General features: G+C 39.2%; 1 protein-coding gene across 6 annotated transcripts in view; it reads right to left on the bottom strand.

Annotated features, from left to right (window-relative positions):
- Positions 1-21,536, bottom strand: part of FBXL17 (F-box and leucine rich repeat protein 17) — a 495,829-nt gene that overhangs the window by 50,819 nt on the left and 423,474 nt on the right. Inside the window, exon 8 of one of the 6 annotated variants that reach the window (XM_049107953.1) lies at positions 5,734-5,783. The exons of the other annotated variants lie outside the window; for them this stretch is intronic. Coding sequence (XP_048963910.1) covers positions 5,752-5,783 — 32 coding nt within the window. The 3' untranslated portion in view covers positions 5,734-5,751. Of the gene's footprint in view, positions 1-5,733; positions 5,784-21,536 lie in introns of those variants that run through there. 6 annotated transcript variants of the gene reach the window in all.

The following is a 21,536-nucleotide window of genomic DNA, read 5'->3' as shown; positions in this document are numbered from 1 at the left end:
AAACACGTTCCAGAATATATGAAAATGTTGTCTATGAGAGAATTGCCCTAACCAATCAGAGGGGGAAAAATATCAATAAATGATGTAGAGACAACTCATGATCCTTATGTAAAATTACGTAGAACTCAACCTCATAAATAAAGTAAATTCCAGGTGGATTAAAGACCAAAACTTTAAAAGAAAGAGAAAATTGAAATAATTACAGTATTATAGGGGTGTGTCTTCTTGACTTTGGGTTGGGGGAGGACTTACTCAATAATGGAAAACACACTATGTTGGCTCTGTGATAGGCACTTCACATATATTAATGCATATACTGCATGACCTATAAAGTAGATACTATCATTATCCTCATTTTGCAGCTGAGAAATTGAAAGCAACAAGAGGTCATATGAGTTATCTAAGACCTCAGAGTCTGTAAGTGGCAGAGTGAGAACTCATCTCAACTGTCAAAGCCTAAAGCACATAAAAGAAAAGTTTGGTAGATGTGGTCCTATAAAACTCCATCGTTTTAAAGACAAAGATACTTTAAACTGGCAGATCAAGAGAAAATATTTGCAGTGTGTAAAAAGGAAACAGTATCAAAATTAGTACATTTTAAAAAATTTGGCAAAAGTCTACAAAAATAGAAAAAAAAACCGTCCTGGGCGACAAATAATTTAAAGTAGTAAAAAAACTGGCTAATAAACACATAAAAAAGCAGTCATCTTCATTAATGATCAGGAAAATTCCAATTAAAATATCACTTAAATAAGGTTTCTTCTTGGACAGAATACCAAATAAGAAGGTTTGATAATACAATGTATTAGGAGGAGTTAGGGAGGTGGACACTCTCTTACACTGCTCCAGGAATTACACATCAATGTGGCCACTTTAAAGAGCAACTTGGAAGTACCAATTAAACTGGAAATGCGTACAGTCTACTGAGCACTTACTATGTACCAAGCCTGTAATGCGGCGCCTTTCATACCCAAACTCATCTAATTCTTAAAACAAGTCTATGATGATGAGAATGAAGCTTAGATTATTTAGGTAACTTATCCAAGGCCCCACAGCCAATAGGTCAAGAGCTGGGATTTAACCAGCAAAATACATTGCTTCACTACACGCAAGGAAGGCGCACTGAGGAATTTGCAATAGTGAAAAATGAAAACAGAACTTAATGGTCTTCAAAGGGGGAACAGATGAAACAGATGAATACAATATGGTGTATTCATTTCATGGAGTTTACAGAGTCGCTAAAAGAACCATCTAGACCTGTATCTATCAACACAGATGAATCTCAAAAGAATACTGTTGAATGAAGAAGGATGTTGTTCAAAGATGTTTATGCTAGAATTCATTTGCATAACAATAAAACAATATTCTATATTTTCAATGAGTACATCCACGTAGGAATGTGTATAAAAATAGTCTAAAAGAACTACACATGTCACAGTGGGAAGTAGGAGAGTGGCTAAAAGAAATTTGTTTCATTTGCAACATAATACCTGTTTTTAAAGGGCACAGTACTCATGTATTATCTGTGCAGTTAAAATTTAATAATAAAGTTCATAATTTGGTACCCTGAAGGCCTGGGTTCAAATTCTAGCTTTGCCACTTATTTCAGTCTTTGGCCAAAGAATCAACTGTTGTAAGAGGTGTACTCTGAGGACTTAAGGCCGACTTTATGTCTGATGTCCAGGGAAGCCCTGAGCCCCTGTGATAGAGAGCTTCAGTGGCCTGACTAGGTGGGAAATAACTCTCATAATATTGTAAGTGGTTTAAAAGCAGAGGCTATACTGTATTTATTTTGTATCTTAACAGTAATTAGCTCTTCACACAATAGGCTTACAATAAATATTTACTGAATTATTAGAGACTTTAGGAGGGCATGTGGTTTTGCGGGGAAGGATGAGGGTAGAAGTTGAGGAAGCTGGTAAGGACTATGATCAACTGCAGAGACAGCAGCCACGAAGGAGAAAGAGATGGTGACGTTTTTATGGGACTGAGGGATTGAAAAGAGGTCTGTTTTGCTCTTTCATTGCATTCTGAACAGGTAGAGGTGGAGGTGTAGAAATGGCATCACGTCTTAGAGCTGGGCAGAGGACGTGGGAAATGAGAAGTATATGTGCAGACTGCTAAGTTAAGAGAAGTAACATTTTCTTCTGGGATAGGAGCAAAGGAGAAGAAATATGAAAAGATGGTGGCGACGGTGATGACAGTGATGATCGTGACTATGATGACGGTGTCACCCTGTCGGGTTCCCTTGATCCCCTGGGAAGCAAATAAAATGGTTAGAGCTGCCTTAGACTTTCTGGACTTTACATGAAGCAGACCCATGATTTCTTCACGGCACCCCATCCTGGAGAACAGGAGTGCAGGTTGATAGGGATGCAAGGCCACCTTCTAATCCCTGGACTCTTACCCTTTTATGTCTAAGGAGGGCATTCGGGGCTTGGCTTCATAAACTCAGCACAGGAGGATGCTATTTGCTGAGGGTAACAGTATGACTGCTCATTCTGCAAATACTGACAGTGGTGGGTGGAAATACAAATCCAAATTAGGATCAACTAGGGCAATTTAGGCTGCTAAAAACATATAAGAACATGTGCCACACAGGACTGAAATGGGCCTATCTGGATGAGCTTATGCAGAGAGACAGAAAAAATAGAAGGGGGAAAAACTTTCGTTTTTGTTTTTTTGCACGAGAGACACTTCACACAATGACATGAATATAAAATGCAACCATGAGCCCATCATATGAAGGTTGAGCATTCCACAGGACTACTTCATTATAGATTTAGTAGAAAATCTAAATGCAAAACTGGTAAAATGTTTCCTGTTGAATCAAGCTTTTCTCTAAATCCTACAAGCAGTTTATTGAAACCAGAACAGCGTTTCAAACCTGAGTATAGTCAATTGAGGTGGGCTGTTGAGGTAGTCAATGGGGAAGACTCCACTTACGCCTGTGGATCACATTCCTCCTTTGAAAACTGGATTTGCTTCTAACAGATGTTAAAAATTAACATTTTGAAACAAGGTTGCCTCATCCCTCCTGGAAATACCCAAATAATAGGATTGCATTGTCTGCTGAGAGGTAAAGGGGATGACGGACAGAATAAATTTTCCCCAGCCAATTTAGGGCTAGGCATGTAAGACAGTAGCCTTTTTACAGACACAGTTGTGGAGGCTATTCCTTGGCTGCCTCCTAGTTGTTTGGTCTCCCATCTTCTTTCCCTTCTCCTAGATCTTCCTTCAAGAATCAACCTGTCCTCAAATTCTTCGCTGTCCCTAGAAGAGACTGAACCCATCTTCAGTGCTGGGGTTTAGGCTTTGAAGAGCTAAAGCACACCTGTGAATCCCATCTACCTGGCCACAGCGATCAGTGGACATTTGACATTAGCCAATCCTACTAGCGTAAACCCCATGGCTCTTGCTGGGAATGCTGGGACAGACTTCTTCTTTCCTTGGGATGGTATTTGTGATGTTTCAGGTCTAGAACGACCATAGCCCTTTTTGCTAGCAGAAGGAGAGTTGGCCTAAGGACAATACCAATATATAGAGGGAGGCAAAGTGGGAAGAATTACAGAAATCCAGAGCTGGCGGCTGAGACCCTGAACAGCTGGTCCAGGCCTCACGTGCTACCTCTTGAGTTCCATGAGCCAATCAAACCCACCCCTCCTTTTTTTGTTTAGATCAGCTAAGTTGGGGGTTTTATTAATTGTAACTGAAAGATTCCAAACGGACAGTATTCCATTTATTTGATTAATGGTTTTAAACATACGGATTGAACGTTGAAGTAACATTTTAGTCTTTGGTGGAGAGGCTAATAAACTCTCTTTTGTGTAGAGAAAAACTAGTTTCTTACTATAATTGAAAATTTAAAATATATTATTTGCTTAGACCCAAGCATCCCTTCATTATTTTTGGCACTTCCTAAAATTTATTCCATATGGAATACGGAGGGGGATGTTTGAATTCTAAATGAAGAGTCTCAACCATTACGAGCTGCATAAAACATAAGTAAAACATTTTTGCCAATTTTTTTTATTTGTATACCCTATTTTAGATCTGGGAATCTGACACTAAAAATGGTCTCAGATTTAATGTTGATTTGTATTCAATGCCAACAATAAAAAGAAAAAAGAACCCTAGTTAATATGTCTTTGGTGTTTTTATTTTAGAGAACTGCTATTTCATAAGAGCGGTTTCCCAGATTGTGTAGGGGCTGGGGTGGGGGAATGGTTTATTCTTTATATGTTAAGAAAAATTTCCACCAATAGTCTGGAAAAAATATACAACAGTCTTTTCTGCAAGAACTTATGAAAGTAATGAGATTTTTTTCCCCCTTAGCTTCTAAGAAATTTACAGTGAGCCACATTGTTCTTGCGTCATGTAGTCTTGGGACATATAATTTTAGAACCTGAATGTACCTTTTTGCATGTAAAAATAAAAGTAATTTTGGTACTTATAATAAATCAATAGCTAAACAGGAGAGCTGTGTTTACTCTAGCCTTGTCTGCTGCCTTGTTCAACTGCTAGAACCAAATACCTTAATCCAAACTTGACTTCCCAAACATTTCATCGTTATTGCTCGTTCCTGCTGTCTCCCGTCTGTGTTCAATCAGGCTGACATCTATTGGTTCAAAGACCTTTACACATCTGCCAGCAGACAAAGGACGCTTGGTGCCAGGTCTCCACGCTTACCAGTCGGCACCTCTGGAATTCTCACCTCACTGTTTGGCAGGTATTTTCTCTCACGATACAAAGGCTCTTTTAAAAACTTTCTTTGCTTCAAACAATACATTTTTTAAAAAAAATTTTTTTAAGGTTTTATTCATTTATTCATGAGAGACACAGAGAGAGAGAGAGAGAGAGGGGCAGAGACATACGTAGAGAGAGGAGAAGCAGGTTCCATGCAGGGAGCCTGATGTGGGACTCGATCCCAGGACCCCAGGGTCATGACCTCGGCCAGAGGCAGACGCTCAACCACTGAACCACCCAGACATCCCAAACAATAGATTTTTCTTCTGGTGGTGGGCAGTCTAATAAGAACCTAAACTGGCTGCTTAAATATCTTCTGTGTACTGCAGACCTCCCCTAAGCCCGGCCGGGTAGTGTAGATGGTGCAGTAAACACAAAGTCCAGATCCCAGGTATTATGTCCATATTTATTCAATAAAGACTACCTGGTTCGGGACTATAATAATCAATCCCTTGTTTTCACAAGGTTTTATAAAGTGTAAGACCACCTAAATATGTTTAAGGTCATGCTTTTAAAGTCGAAAACAAAATGTACAACAGAGGTTGGGAAGGCTCTCGGTTGTGGCTGACGTCATTGTAAGAACCCCACCTTATCCATATCCTAGGGGAGCACAGGGGTGTAGGCTTATCCCACTTACTCCGATCTCTCTTCTGACATTGTGATTTTCCTTAAAGCTGCATCACTTCCTACTTGCCTTGTAATATGTAGTTTCAGGAGATAAAAATGACATGAAAATAAAGAGGTTTGGGAATATACAATTCTGACAAGACTGTTCTTTCCTCCAAGAAATTCAGCAGTAAATAGACATTATGTTTAATCATTTTAAATGAAGTCAAGTCTAAAATTTGCTATTTTTATTTCAAAGCACAGGCTATACAAACATCTTTCTTCTTTCTATATTACATAAGGAAATAAACTTAAATAAGCTAACCTATTTCCCATGGCTGCTGGGCATAAAATGTGCTATTTAACTGAAGAATATTTTACCTCTTCCCTTTATCTTGTTCATTTCCCACAAAATAATGTACACACTTCACCTGCAGATAGATCGAAAAGAAAATGCCTTAAACATATGTGGTTAAAGACGTTTGTTTTCTGAATTAAAAATACTCAGAACCAGAAACTGTTTTCTCAACATGCTAAAAATTTAGTCTTTGAGCGTGATCAAAGGTGTGTTACTAAGACATAGCAAAACTTTTGGTCTAAGAATCCTATTTAGGATTTCCTATTTCACAGCCTGTCAGGGCATTTCTATCCTTTCCTAAGGGTATTTCAAAGAAATGAGTAAAAGTTTCTTGAATATATAAACTTTAAATATATTTTACCTTATTAACTTGCAAATATTAATAGATTACCACCACCACCACCACTACCACCACCACCACCACCACCACCACCATTACAAGAACTATTACTGGTTGCTGACAGCAACTGTCAGCTCACTAGAAGGGAGCAGATACAGGGAGGGGGAGGCTTCCTATTTCCCTGTTCTCATTTCTAAGATTCCTGAGGGTTTAAAATGATCTTGTGAGGATGTTGGTAAAACCACAGCTGAAAATCCAGAGAATGAGCATTCTATAAAGCCCAAGAATGCAGTAGTATCAAAAGCTTTAGAAAACTGTGGATTTCTTTTAAGAAGGTGAAAGATGAAAGGAAAACCTGTACAAGTAGCACACCAAGAAACAGATGGTCTTTTTAAAAAATGAACCAAGAGTGTGCCTTCCACCAGCACGCTTCTTAATTGTAGCATACTGAGCACTTTTATGCAGATTATTGCAATTGCTAAGCACAGAGCCGAATAAACAGGGTTAGCTCATTGACATTAAATGACATAGCGTACTTGGAGCTCATCTACTATTTAGTCTGTAAACACCTGATATGCAAAATTGTATGAAGAAAGTAGTGCCAAGACGGTTTAAGATTAACCAATGTTCAGTGAAGACTTAAAAGCTTGGCTTTCATTTTGCTAAAGATGCTCCCTTTCATATTTAATCAATGAACTCAGTTCTGTCTTAAGAGCTTGATTTAGAATGTATGATTTTGTTTCATTTTGGCTTATTCCAAAATAAGTTAAAGGAAGCTTAGAACTGGGGAGGGGAGGGATAACTCAAGAACTTACACGAGTTAAAAAGCAACAAAATTTCACAAGAAAAATAAAAAAAAATAGGTTATTAAATTTACCTTTTGCTGGGCAGACTGAGGGATCGTGGTTTGCATGTTTATTTCTACTTAGCCCAGAAGCATAGAAACGTGAATGAGATGACCCTTAGCTAAGGTCTCCCTCTGCCTTCCTCACTTTGGTTTGCCAGCTCAGTGTCCCCTTATTCGTTGCGGCACAAGCCTTCCAGTGAGGGGGGAAGCACACCTACCACTGCTTAGGAAGGCAAGCTGTTCCTTGGGTCCTTGGTGGGAGGAGAGTCAGAACAATGGGGGCTTGCTCTGCAGAAGGAGATGCAGATCTCCCTTGGGGGGTGGAGCGGGGAGGGAGCCCTTTCGGGGGCAAAGCCAGGAGTGGCTCAGAGCAGATGCACACACCAGCTCTCCAGCTTCCTTGGGCAGCTGTAACACAGCCATGGGCACCTTTCAGAGCTGGCTGGGGATTCCTGCTACACTGGGGAGAGTTGCCGAGATGATATTACCTGTTATTCGACGCACAGGGCTTTTTTTTTTTTTTTTTCAAGAAATCTTGCTCAATATATTCTCGTTGAGTATTAAGTCCCAAACTGAACATTTTTTGGGGACAAAAATCTGTTGAGCATCTTCTATGTACCCTTAGTTTACTACAGCTTTTATTGATCATTGTGGCCAAGCAAGTCCTTAATACTGAAATTTGGAACAAGAATAGGAGTGAGCTTAGAGTCCCGTATCTATACTGTTGGCCTACACACACGTAAAAAACATACATCGAAATACCTGCATGATCTACATTTAATGTCTCTATATCTTTGCTTCGAAGTTACATCACTGACATCTCTGCACATGCTATAAATAAAGTCCTAGTGCTACACTGAGTCATGGGAGGCCAAATGCTCTCACTAGACTTGCAGCTCCTCAAAGACAAGGAGTGTGTCCTGTTGATTGAATTTTGATTCCCAGCGCGTAGCCTTGCTGGGTGAGTAACTCTATCAACGAATCTTTGCTCAGAGCCTCTGGATTTTGTCTCCTGATCCAGGGAAGTCATGCATGAGCTCAGGCTCTTGTTCCACTTATATTTCAAACTTGACCCCCTCTCTGCTTGCATTACTCATTGGACTGTACCTTGGGGGTGGGGCTGTGTTAGGGGGGTGTATTTGGTACCTTAATTGCTAAGCAGCATCTCTATCTTACGTTGCAGTAGTAGAACTTTGTTTACCTTGCGACAACTACTTCTTGTATTATGTTGGTCTTTTTATAGACAGAGACACAGATTTTCACTGAGTCAGTAAAAGAAAAAAATACATAGGGTCCTGAAAAAAGGGAGACTGGATTCCCTGTTTTGGCTACAACGTAACAAGGAATTGGGACTATGAGGCTGGCAGTCTTGACTCTTGTGTTGCTCTCACAGCCATTATTTGCTCTATTAGCGAGTTCTCTGGGCTCTGTCTTCCACTGATCCAGAGCCCAACTGCTTCTCCCCATCCCCTCTGCTGTCCTCGCCACCACCCTCCCCACCCAGGTCCAAGCCAATTTCCTCTCCTGCCTCAATTGCCAATGACTGCAACAGACTCCTGACCGGTCCCTCCTCATCTGCCTTTATCTTTCTAGAATCTTTTCTCAAGAATGGGATTCTTCTAAAGTGAATCAGTTCAAGTCCCTCCTCTGCACATTAGGCTCTCACCTCACTCGAGTAAAGCCATAAATAATGGCTTTGCACGCTCTGGTCTTCATCCCTTACTACTTCTGCTCTGCTCACGCCACTCCAGCCACACTGCCCTCCTCACCCTTCTGCCAACAAATGAACCATCCTCCCAACTAGTGGCCTCAACCCAGATATGCTCCATCCTCCCTCCTCCCAAATCCTCAGGGCTCACATTCTCACATCTTTCAGACCTTTCTTTTATAGTTTCCTTCTCCTTAAGGCCTTTCCTCACGTCCTTTGCTCAAATGACACTTCCCCCCACCCTCCCTCATCTGCTCCCATCTTCCTGGTTGATTCCATTTATTTAGTTAAACTAGAATGTAACCCCTCCACTCCCTGAAAGGGCTTTTGTCTCTGCCTTACTTCTAGTACCTAGGACAAACCTCAGGTACGATGCTCAATAAATGCTTAAGGAATAAATGAACAGCGGCTAGAGAGTGCAACCAAGCAGCCTTTTAAGATCTAGTTTTATGCTATCAGTTGCAAAATGTATATTCGAAACTTAAGTCAAAAAAGCAGTTATTTTCATGTCCTGACTCTTTAACCATTCATATTTTTTTAATGACATATTACTTCTTTTTGACAAATTTGCAAATTGGGAACCAAAGCGACCGGGCCTGCCACATTCGGATCTAAACTGCAGATGTGAATCTTAATATACAGCCCACAGGTCTTGACAGCAATGATGCTGTCACTTAATCAGCACAACGCTGGTGGCCAGAAAGCGTCAGTAGAATGTTGAGGCAGATACAAATTACCCCAAAGGACTGGAACAGCCTGATTCAGGATGAATCTGCAAAGATTTTGTAGATGATCCACTTGAAGGACAATGGCATGATGTCTGGGATATGAATAAATCCACACCCCAAATTCTGAAGTGAACTTTTGAGAAAATTGAATGACTTCTGTATAGCACCTTTTATAAATCTAGCAGAAACCAAATTTACATCAATGCCAAAGACAGAGTGAATCTTTCTCCAGGAAGTGCCTAATCCTGCAATAAACCTGTTGAAGAGACAGGTTTAATGTTCACCAAGGCTAAGTGTTTAAGAGGTCTCCATGGTATAATTTATCACCACTACAAGTTTCTCCTTTCCTTTAAAAGCCATGAAAATTGCTCCACAATCCCAGTAGGAACTAAGTTGCTCATGTCAGGACAATGGTTTACAATTCATTTCTATTTTCATAGCACTTCTTTGTTTATTCTTTGTTGAAAAAAATATATGCTATTATACATACTACAGAGCCACAGGATATAGTCACATGAAAACTCAGAGGCTAAAATTTAAAAACTAGCACGGCTTGACTATGATAAACTGAGTAAAAACAGCATTAGGTTGTTTATTTGACGTGGCTTAACAATCTGAATAGGAGGTTTCAAATTCAAAAGGGAATGAGGGAGGTGGTCACTGAATTATTTTCAACCTGGTCAAAAAAATTAATTATTCATACGCTCTTAGTAGAGTGACTCTACCATAGTCTGTGAGACTTATTCAGGGATTCTGTAGGGCTGCACACCCCTGAAGTCTTATCATCATATACTAGTTGTAAAAGAGAACGTGTGCTAAATTGACCAAGAGCAACAGTGTTCAAGATTAGTGTTGCAGAAATCTAAAGAGAACTATTTTTTTTTTTTGGATTTACATGCCAAATACATAAAAAAAATAAATAAAGACACAGTTGGCAAAGGTTTATTTTCCTTTTATTCTGCTTTAAAAACAAACCAATAAAAAAATTGTGCAAATCTATAGCACACACATACTTATTTGATGTCAGGGTCCATTTTCAGGGAGACATCCATTTACTACAATACTGTTTATTAGTAAATGGTCCTTTACAAGAGGATTGGCAAGGTGTGAGGAGCTTTTTATCATTAATGATAAATGGTACTTTCTCAGATTTCAGTTCAGAACATCCTTTGGTAGGGTTTTATGTAAATTGTTAGGAGATTTGGTGTAAGTTTTTGAAAATTCTGAATATTTACCCCCAACTTTTGATTAACATTTCCGATTTTGACCTAGATGTCCTGCTTTAGAAATGAAATTTGTTTCCTACCTCCCTCAACTCCATTTCATGTCCCATACAGGATACAGAGGGCAGTGACTGGGCACATATATTCCCACGTGCATATACATCCCTGTATCATTCCACATATTTTCATATATGGTATTAAAAGATCAACAATACAAAACTTGGTATTGATCAGTTCCTCTAAGGTTTTTCATAGCTGAAAGCAATGCCATTGAGAAGCAGAAAGCAGTAAGGCAAAGGGCAGGTGTCATGGCATGAAGGAAATGGCCAGTCATACAACAGAACAGAACGGAGAAAATGGAGGCAGCAAGCCAAAGTTCTCATACTTCTTATACAAAACCCAACTTTACATAGAACTTGAGGCATTAAATCGAAGTTGGCTGTCATTATGGATAATGAAAAATAGGAGAGGGCAGCAGGAGTAGCCAGGGTGAATAGATGTCCCTGGTGAGGGGTTAAGGTGACAGGAGTAGCCTCCTATGATCATGGAAGAAGTGGGCCCGGACCACACTGCATCCATGCCCTTGGCCAGGACGCTGGGTGACTGAGAGGTAAGACCAGAAGAGAAGCATCTGATAATAAAAATCAAGCATGGGTCAGAGATTTGGCCAGGGACAGTCACACTCTAGGACGGGGGAAGGAGACACTCCTGCCTCAATCTCTTTTATGGTGCATGGGTCGATTGTACCTGAAATCGAAAAGGACCTGATTTCTCTCTCCTTGTCTGCTCTCACTGCTATCTTCCCTCCACTTCTTGCTTTCAGGGAAGATACAGTTCACATACCTCACACCCGATTTGGCTCAGATTTACTAAATCTTGATTCAATTCCATTTTAATATCTACAGAGCACCTGCTGAATACAGAGCTCACATCTCCTGTGACTACACGGGTAGACAGTACTGCTGGGAGCCTGCAGAGTGAAACACGGATCCCAAAGCCCTTGGCAGAGACCCAGGTATCACCAGGCAGATTCTGAGCAAGGATGCCTGCCACTGGCTTCCCTACATAGGTACCAAGGGATGACAGGAAAGCCAGAGAGAGGCCATTAAGACCTTCTTTCCCTTAGTGCCTGGAACATTTTATTTCCAAAATGGATTGAGGTCAGACAGAAATACCACAAGGCATGCTGAATCTCCGAATGCGAAAAGTTTGCAATGTGTGCTGTGGGCACTGGAGTCACTAATATATATGAAAGTCCATGGGACTATTTCACCATGTAATACATTACAACGTCTGAAAAATCAATGTCCTAGGGCACAGAAAGATGAATACAGAGCTTTCCAATTATCTTTTTTTTCCCTAAAAATATTTCTCTCCCAAACAGATTCAAAACGCAATATGATATTGTTTTCATTTTTGTTAAGAAGATGTTGAGTCTATGCAAGGATCTCACCCAGTTCAATCTACTGGGTAATGACCCACTGGGCCAAAGACAGTATAGACCCTGAAAACACAGCAGGTTAATAAAACTCTCCCTGAGAGCTCAGTGAATGAGGATGAGATATCTTCAGCAATTGACTTGTCTGTTAACAGTCTAGCTGCACCCAATTTCTTTGAGACTGACACTGTCTTTTTTATTTTTATTTTTTAAACGGACGTCTTCTGTCAGTAAGTAAGTACATGGATCATCGTATTGTTTTAAAATAAAAATTTCCTGTCACATTCACATCTTGGGAAATTTAACAGAAGCAATCCTAAAATCCTAGCTTCTTCATATTCAGTCAAGTAAGAAACCAGAGTCAGTTTAATACGACAGCAGAAACCTAACTTTCAATTTCAATTACCCAAAAGGCACAGGGTCACCCACCACTTCTGAAAAAAACAAAACAAAACAAAACAAAACAAAAAAACAAACAAAAAAAAACAGGCCTTTGCATAAATGACGAGATCCTAAGAATAAGCTTGGAGACTTCCCAACTTCTTGGGGGGGAGGGCAGAAAAGAATATTCTAGTGGGACACTGTGTTTTGGAATAGGTATATTCACCTTGTACCTAAAGCACTCCCTACTAGTGTTAATAAGGTGTGAAGACACGGCTTGTTGGCCTTGTTATAGTGGCAAAGCCCTTTCTCCAAACCAAATTTTGCCACAGAAGGCCAAGAAATAATAACATCAAAGGCAGAGTGTCTCTGTAGTGATGGGTATGGAAGAGACAATGGAAGCTGGAATCTAAATAGTGCTCGTGCGCAGGAGGTGCTTGATAAAAACTTGTTTAAAGAATACATGGCCTATCATTTCAGGCAAGGACAGACTGCATTGCTCTAAAGTCCCACAGTGTGTTTACCTCAAACAGACTCAGCCTGCCCTTTCCTCTGGTGGCCTATAATGGCATTTTCATCTACTCCTGGTCTCGGTAAGAAGGCCCTTCTAACCAGGGAATGCCTGAGGTGCCTGAGCCCTGAGAACTCAGGTGAGGATGTATTGAGCCTTTCATCTTTCCTGTTTCTTTGCTGATTCATGTTGTCTCAAATCCCAGGTACTTCCCAAATATAGTTCCACAGCTGCCTGGCACACTGACCATGAGGGTCTGCGTCTGTATCCCAACCCCTGTGTCTACTGTTCCCTTGTCAGGAAAGCTGTGCCCAACAGCTCAACGATTTTACTGACAGGCTGCCTGTTTTTCATGTTTTTAACATTATTGCTGCAGTGAAATAAAATGCATTTTTTAAAAGCTAGAAAGAGTTAAGGTTCTTCCTTAAAACACTAGGGTACTTGATATGCTACATTTATTTTCAAGGACACAGGATTCTTAATATCCATCCTTTCATTGATTCATTCAACAAAAATTTATTGAGCGCCTACTCTGTGGGAAGCACTGTCCTTGACATTGGGGGAGAACAATGAATAAGACAGATAAATTCTCTTCCTCCATGGCAGTAACATTCCAGTGGGAGAAGTCAGAAAAACATACAAACAAACAAAGAAGCAAGAACAAATAAAGAAGACAAGATAGTGATGAGTGTGCTGCAGAAAATGCAACAGCGAGGTGATGGAGACGAGGGGCTGGGGTGAGGGGTTATTTTAAATGGAGTAACCAGAGAGGTTCTACTTGAGGAGGTAACATTTAGGCTCAGTGAGGCTCAACTTTTAAGAGTATGTTCCTGTGAAATCTCAGTTTGTAGCCTTTACCCATGAAATACCAAAAATATGAAGGAAGCACATAAAATATCTTCTTGTTTGTCCGTATTTATGTGGCTTACATTCTACCAAAAACTGAGCTTCATGGCAGAGAGCCACATGTCTTTCTAATCGGGTACAAGGAGTCTTATTAGAGAAATATTTATTACATGAAACTGGGTAAAATATACTCCAGATGGTATCTGAGCATTTGCATGGAGCTTCATGTCAAATTAATAATCATTAATTAAGGTTTAGATTACTCAGAATAAGCTGGCTTGAGCAAAGATAAATAAGTGGTCAGGCCAGTGCTAACCTCCTGTGAAACTTCCAAGTAGATGACGTTTGGTCTGTTCTAGTCTCCTTCTAGAATTCTCTTTTTATCATATTTACCACCCATGTACCCAGAGTCTTCAAACTTTACAGTTTAGCAATTCAGGACTTAACCAAGTAATTGAAAGGATCTGCCCTTAAAAGAGTTTGAGGAACCCTCCTTTTAACCTAAAAGCAATTTCACCAGATGATCTGTTTTAAATTGAGTAAACCATCCATCACAAAATTCTTGAGACCAATTTAAGAATTCAACAAAATTTCCTGTGCCTAATAACACCCTTGCTCAGCTGCAGAGGAAAGTTAAGAAGATAATATGTGAAATAGAGCGATTCTGAAATCTTTGCATTTTCTGATTTGTGTTATGGTATAATACAATGAAAGAATTGCTTTTGACCCTGTCAAGTGGAACCTCAAGGACAAAGATTTTATCGTTTCTTTTCCTGGAAAATTGATGTAAAGATTCAATTTACTTTGGAGTGTCCAAGTGCTTCAGCAACTAAGGAAAAAAAGATTGATTTTTTTTTCCATATAGATGTTATGTAATTAAGTTCTAATTTGATAAAAGAGCTGATCAAAATGTGGTGACCATTCTGAAATGGTTCCTCAGTGCCAAAAAATTACTTGTAATGCTTTTAGAAAGAAAAACGCTCAAGTATATTTCCTTTATGTAAGGCAGGTGTTGTGCTTCCACACTAATGTTCCCACCCTTATTCTGGAAAAGGAATTCTAAATCCAGTGTTTATCCACTCCTCTTCTGTTTCTATGTATTTTGAGCTTGCCACATACAGCCTGCATCCTAGTTTTGGGGTGAAGATCTATGTGGCAAATGCTATTGGTGCCCCTCCCAGATCCCTTTAAATATCATTGTTTCTGAAAAGGCCAAGGGCTTCCTGTTGCAAGCACCTGTGACTGCTAAGGGCATGCGGGGACTGAACACGGTGCTGGATGGAAATGCTATGGAATTAAGTACCCCGCAGTAGCCTTTGGCCAATGATAGAAAGGCAATGGTTGAAAAATACCCCATTTTATTTTCCCCTTGGGGGTACAACTCAGAGGCGCACCCTATGTCATCGTCTACAGACCCTGAGTGAGACAGAGTCCTGGTCGCCTACTGCTGTGATGTGTTCTCAGTGTATCTTCTGATGGCTTTCCTTCCCTGCCCTGTTTTCCATCTCTGTTGCTTTACCAGAGCTGCTTGGGATAACCCCCTAAATAAACTACTTGCATTCAAATCCTTGCCTCAGAGTCTCTTACGAATTACAACCTAAATAACCTACAACAGAAACATGTCAAGTGACTATTAATGCTAAAGGATATGTCTAAAACAAGACCTTTTTTTTTGCATTTCTTAAAATACTTAATGCAGTGCTTTGTACGTGAAATATGGCATAGATAATGATGAAGAAAACATCTACCATCAACTGAACACATCTATGTTGCGCACTTTGCCAAACCTTATAATATCCTATTGGCTTTCTCAACAGCCTTGTGGATACTACTGAAGGCACAGACTTTATCTGGTTCACTGTTGAGCCTCCGCTCCTAGAATAGTACCTAAAACATATCAGGCATCCATTAAATACCTGTTGCATAAATCCAATTTTACAGATGATGTAACAGTGACTTAGCAAGGTTAAGTAACTTGCTGATGGTTCTGCAGCTGTAAACTGCAGAGCTGTTGCCAGAGTTCAAGCTCTTAAGCCTACACTCTCCTAGAGGATGGCCTAGATGAGGAAGAGGACTAGGGAGTCCACTTAATAAATATTTATTTGCTCTGGCCTTGCAGAGAGATAAAGTTATTTTCAGGGTTGCTAACCTAGCTGTTGTAACACACACATAAAATCCGCATCCCTTGCATCTTCACTTCCTGATTATAGTAGTCATGATCCTTCCGGCTACCTGTAGCCTTTCCTACTCTTTCTCCTGGCATCTTCTGAATAAGCAAATCCATGTGTCTGCCCTTGTGTATCACTAACATTTAATCTGATGATTAACATGTGTCGTGATCTCTGGCGAATGTCCTGCTTGTCTAATAGCATTTCTCAGGTTGAAAGTTAGAAAGGCAGAGTAACTAGCCTGCCTGTGCTAGGTGAATATGTAAATACTTTTCTTTTATTGTCATCATCATCATCATTATTATCATTAAAAAATACTAATATGGAGACAAGTTACAGGTACAAGTGGTAGTAGTGGCAATATTTATTTTCTGCCTCAAAATAAATTGGGAACATTTAGTATATCAAGAATATTTTTTTCCACCACTAATACACATATTTGAGCTATCTATACCTGACTTAATAGGTTAATGATGTTGCTAGCCCATCGACTGGAAACTTGATTTTTGCTGGACTACTGACTTGAATTTCGTTTAAAAACAAAGCACAATAAAATTACAAGTTAAACATGTAAAGAAAACAAAACAATAAATGTTGTATCTACAAACAGGTGAATGAGCAATTAAAAAATAAGCTAAAGTGATCTATAGAACAGGTCTTCGTGATTAAAATAATGCCCCTAAAGTCCTATGACTTTTAATAAAAACACTCCATAGAAAAATAAATGCTAAATCAATTTCTCTTCAAATATTTAAAATGTTAAAGGTTAATCTATTTGGGCGAACTAGCCATGACAGACTGACATGCTGTAAATAATAAACGACCTTTAATAATAAGAACTGTAACTACATTACATAATAGCAATATTTAAATAATGGCTCAGAGCCACACTGCATGCTGTAGGCAATTAGCTACATGAGGGGGGAAAAATGCAATGGTGACTCCTACTACAGACTTCTGTTACCCAAGATTTTGTAGAGGAGCAAGTGAGTACTTAAGACTCTTTGGAAAGCTTTAAAGTCTGGTTCTTGAGCATCCCATCTGTCCAATAGCTAAGAACAATCACTTCCTTTTATATAAAAGATTATGAACCAAATGTGAAAACCAAAACATACAAAGAAGAATTTCTTCAGTTAATAAGCTCTCATAAGACTCTAACTGTAAACACACAATGATTCTCTAGTAAATAAAACCGGATATAAAAGAGCTTTTTATCTACCACAAGGTTGTATTTTTCACAAACATAGTAATTTTCTTCTGAAGAAAAGATTCTTCAGCTTCAGACAAGTATTTTTTATAGGGGGGGAACCCTCAATTAAAAAAATTATAATAAATTGACACCCAACAGAAGCAACCTCTTCTCTTGACACTTGCTGACTGGAATTCTACATGCCTTCCAAGAAGTTAAGGAGCAAGAATGAAAGAGGTGGTGCACTGTTTTTTGTTTTTTTTTGTTTTTTTTTCATTTTGTGTTAGCAATTACTCTTTCAAATTCGCCTGTTCTTATAAACTGACCTCATCTGGCATTTAGATATCAAATATCCAAATATTTTAGCGGTGGCAAATGATAATATAGAATGACTAATTTCTTACCGTTCATCTACAGAGCCTTTAAAAATATTGAGGTTACCCTGGGAGAAGAAATTCTGGGATAGTTCCTCTCAACCATGACAAAGGAAATTCTAAATAATAATTAATATGAGAAAATACGACTGCTCTTCCAGCCCTGGTGTAGGAAATGCGGGTATATCTTAAAGTCTGGTAAAGAGAAGCAGCGTGTAGAAACACATAAAGAGAATATAGGGCTCCTATGGGGCCTGCTCAAGCTCTAAGGAAAGCTTTTCACTAAGATTAAAGAGGTAGTGGGAGAAAAAAAGCCTTTGACTAGCTTTGCAGGAAAATACATATACAGTAGCAATCCATCACATCCTTAGTCCTGAAACATTTATTCTTTTAAACCTTTATTTACTTAAGAGAGTTTGGCTCTAGGATTTGTTCTAAGAGACAAAAAGCTACTTTGATTTTTAAAAAAAGTCAGCAAAGATGACCTAACAAAATACTCGCTAGTTATTCCTTTTGAAGAAAGCTGTATCGCATCCAAAAATAAAATCACATTTTTAATTTTACGTACAGACCCTCAATAATTACTCCTACCTCTAAGTGATCTTACATGCTCCGACTTCAGGAAGGCATGTATGTAGTTTGCACATTTTGTTCACTGATCAACAGCTTCAAAATTTAATTTTATGGGAAGGATGGTGTCTGAAGAGAAAGAGGTAGTGGTTTTAACAGGATTAATATCTAACATTATCATTACTATGAGAGCAAGAAGGCATGTATCCCTAATCTTCCGAGTAAAGTTCTTTCATCTGCTATTTAGCTGTAGGCCTGCCTCTGATTATGCAATCATCACTGTAAGTGCATGCAACCGTTTGTAGCAAACGTGCTTTTAAAACAGAAGTTATGTATTTCCTAATTACCTCTCTGGAAGAAGAAATCTCTTGCTAAAGCAGATTTTTTTCCCCCCAAATGCACACTGACAACAGAAAAAAGAAAACAATCTCCTTGTGCAGGAGTGAATAATCTAAGGCTCTCCATCTCGTGCACTGCCATTTTACCATTTACCTTTCTTTACATAGTTCAGTAGAGGGGAAATAACACAAGGCAATGAAAGGTGAAATCTCTCTCCACCTCAGAGGAACTTGCCATATTGGTAGTGAAAAGAAACTCACTGTCAATATTGAAAACTGTGAAGACTAAACAGACACAATAGGGAAAGTCTTCAGAAAAGAATTCATTTTTAAATGGCTTGTCTTTTATTTCCTTTGGGGTAGGGAGGAGGATATGAACTCAAGTGCTTTTGAAAGCCTAAATCTAATTATTCTGTGGTTTCCGATTTTTCCTGATGCTTCTTTTCCTACTCTAGTCTCATTACTTAAAATGAGCCACATTTGTTTGGCATTATTAAATCTGATAAATTAACCTAAATGCTGTAAAATTACTTTTGCTACTACTTAGTGGAAAAACATATTAAATTATTTTGAAAACAACATTTAACTATGATGGGGATGTGTGTGCTAGTAAAAATAAAAATATTTTGCATACATATATATACCTTTTTTGTTTTTAGAGCTTCTAAACACTTCAGATTTTCTTGGATTTTATTCTCAATCTGAAATGTTGATTTATTAAAAATATGAACATGGCATTAAAAGCAAAAATAGGAGTTGGAATCAGATACCTATGAAACACAATGGCTCCAAGGAACATTTGCTGATACAATTATAGGACCCCCTCATGCTCACAGATTTCTGTGGGAGGAATCAAAGAGAGAAAGGATCACTCCATCTCCTCCTCCATCTGCATATGCAAAGGCAAGATGCTTTTGTGATGACCTCCCCAGAGAGGACAAAGCACAGGGTGGAGAAGGGATGGGAGCTAGCAGCTGAGACATCTTTAGTCCCTACTCCCTGATATTTCTATACCTATAAAGTCTGGATTCACATATATTCCTCCTGAAAACAATACTATAAAAACATTATGTAAATTCCAGAAGAAAATTCAATCCTTCAGCAAAGTCCATTAATAAATGGACTGCTTCCAAAATATACTTTGAATCCTTTCACTTTTGTCCACCTGCACGCTGACCATCGCTCTCCTTGGACCACAGCATCAGCCCCCTAACTGGTCATCTTTCCACCCCCTCCAATCTAGTCTCTTACACAGTAGCCAAAGAAATGTTTTGAACACTGGTCTTGATCATGCACTGCTTTGCAGGATACTCTTTGATGGCTTCCCGTTGCTTTTAAAGTAAAAGCCAAGTGCACAGCCACTACCTGTCCAGCACAGCTCCACCTGCGGATCTGACTTCCTCTGCACCATCTCTGTCGGCCGGGGTGTGTTGGATTTCTACCAGGTTCTTGGACCTCCGCGGTCCCCCCCCCGCCCCCCCCGCAGATTCTCTCCCTCTGCAGGGCCTTTGTGGCGGTTTCTCCCTCAGTTTGTAGATTCAACTCGTGTCCCTGTCTCTTTCCCATCTTTCAGTGGGGGAGGGGGGGTTGATATTACCTTCTGAGAGGGGCCTTCTCTGATAATTCTGTGTCCAACTGGACCCCCAACCTGTTCTTTTGTGTCACAGAGTCCTAGGAATTCCCTTAGGAGCTAGTTTGTTCCTAGGTTTGTCCATGTTAGGGAGCACTCTCCAACCAGTACAGGACCCCCGAGGGCTGGGCGTGATTATGATGTGTGCTTACGTGAGGCTGCAGCCCAGGGCCTACGACAGTCCCTGGCATTGTCACTCATTAAGAACTTGTTACATGAATAGACACAAGAGAAAAGCGTGAGGTGCATAGGAAATCTGGCGACATCCTAGTGCCTTATATTTCACTTTGTTGTGTTACCTGTTCATATATAATCATGACCTACAGGTCGCACTGTTACTGCATGCTTATCTATACAAGGTGACTGATTCTGGAAATTAGTACCTTACTAATAAATACTGGAAAGTTATATTCTTTTTTTTTTTTTTAAGAAAAGCTTTTTGTTTTTTTTAATACCAGTTTGCCAATTTTTTTCTACCTTGACATTTCCTATTGATTTTTAAGCATCTTTTGGAATTTAGCTCTGTTTATATCACTTTTTAATGCTGGGTAAAAAGTAAATAAGGACATTTTTCCTTGGGGCTATATATACAGCTTCTGTGGCTAGTCTTTGTGAATTATCACTTGTGGTTGAGCTGAGCAGCTGGTTGGCTGGAGCAGAACATGAAATCCAATGATGGATACTTCCTAGACTCCCACTTGCACATCTAAACCAATCAAGTAGTAGGGTTAGCCTCAACTAGAGCCACTTGATATTGCTTTTGCTATGACTTGTGTAAGAAGCCAAGACCTCTTTCACACTTTTGAGAATTCATGTTAAAGAGAATTTTTTTTAATTGAGTAATTTAAACAGGCACCTTTCTATTCTATTGAATGGCAGATTTGTTCTCACTCCTTGCAAACATGACTTCATTATGACATTTCTAGTTTAAAACAGCGTCTCTAGAACAAGGTGTTTAATTAATTTCTGTTAACATATAAAGGCATCTAAGGCACAGAATTCTAGATAAATATCTATCCCTGTGCTTACTCCATATTATAGGTCACATGTTCTCATTTTACATTTATTAGAAACATAAATTTAAGTCAAGTATTTATCAATGCCAATTCTACTAGAATAATTATCACTTAGCGTTACACTAATTTCTCTTTGTGTCTATCTTCTTGACATACAGGTGGCTCTTAAACTAATGAGAATCACTGAATAATTTACTTAAAAGTATACCTGTCTGAGCCCTACCTGCAGATTGTGAATCAGTAGGTCTGGGGAGAGGTCCAGGAATGTGCATTTTTAACAAATTCTCCAGGTGATGTGGATGCTGATGGAAAAAGGCACCCATAGCAAAGCCACTGGTTTAGTCTTTCTTCCTTTGCAGAAGGATTTTTATCTAGCATTTTTAAATGTCTCCTTTAACACTTTGTATAATTACCTGGCATCTCGTAGGCATCAATACATTTTCACTGGATGAACTGTTCATGAGAATAGGAAGTTTATTATATGACTTTATGAAACATCTAATGGAATATTCTCACTGG

The sequence above is a fragment of the Canis lupus genome, chromosome 3 (genome assembly GCF_003254725.2).
Source record: "Canis lupus dingo isolate Sandy chromosome 3, ASM325472v2, whole genome shotgun sequence".
Lineage (NCBI taxonomy): Eukaryota > Metazoa > Chordata > Mammalia > Carnivora > Canidae > Canis > Canis lupus.
Note: the sequence above shows the minus strand (reverse complement) of the source record. Positions and strands in the feature narration are given on the sequence as shown.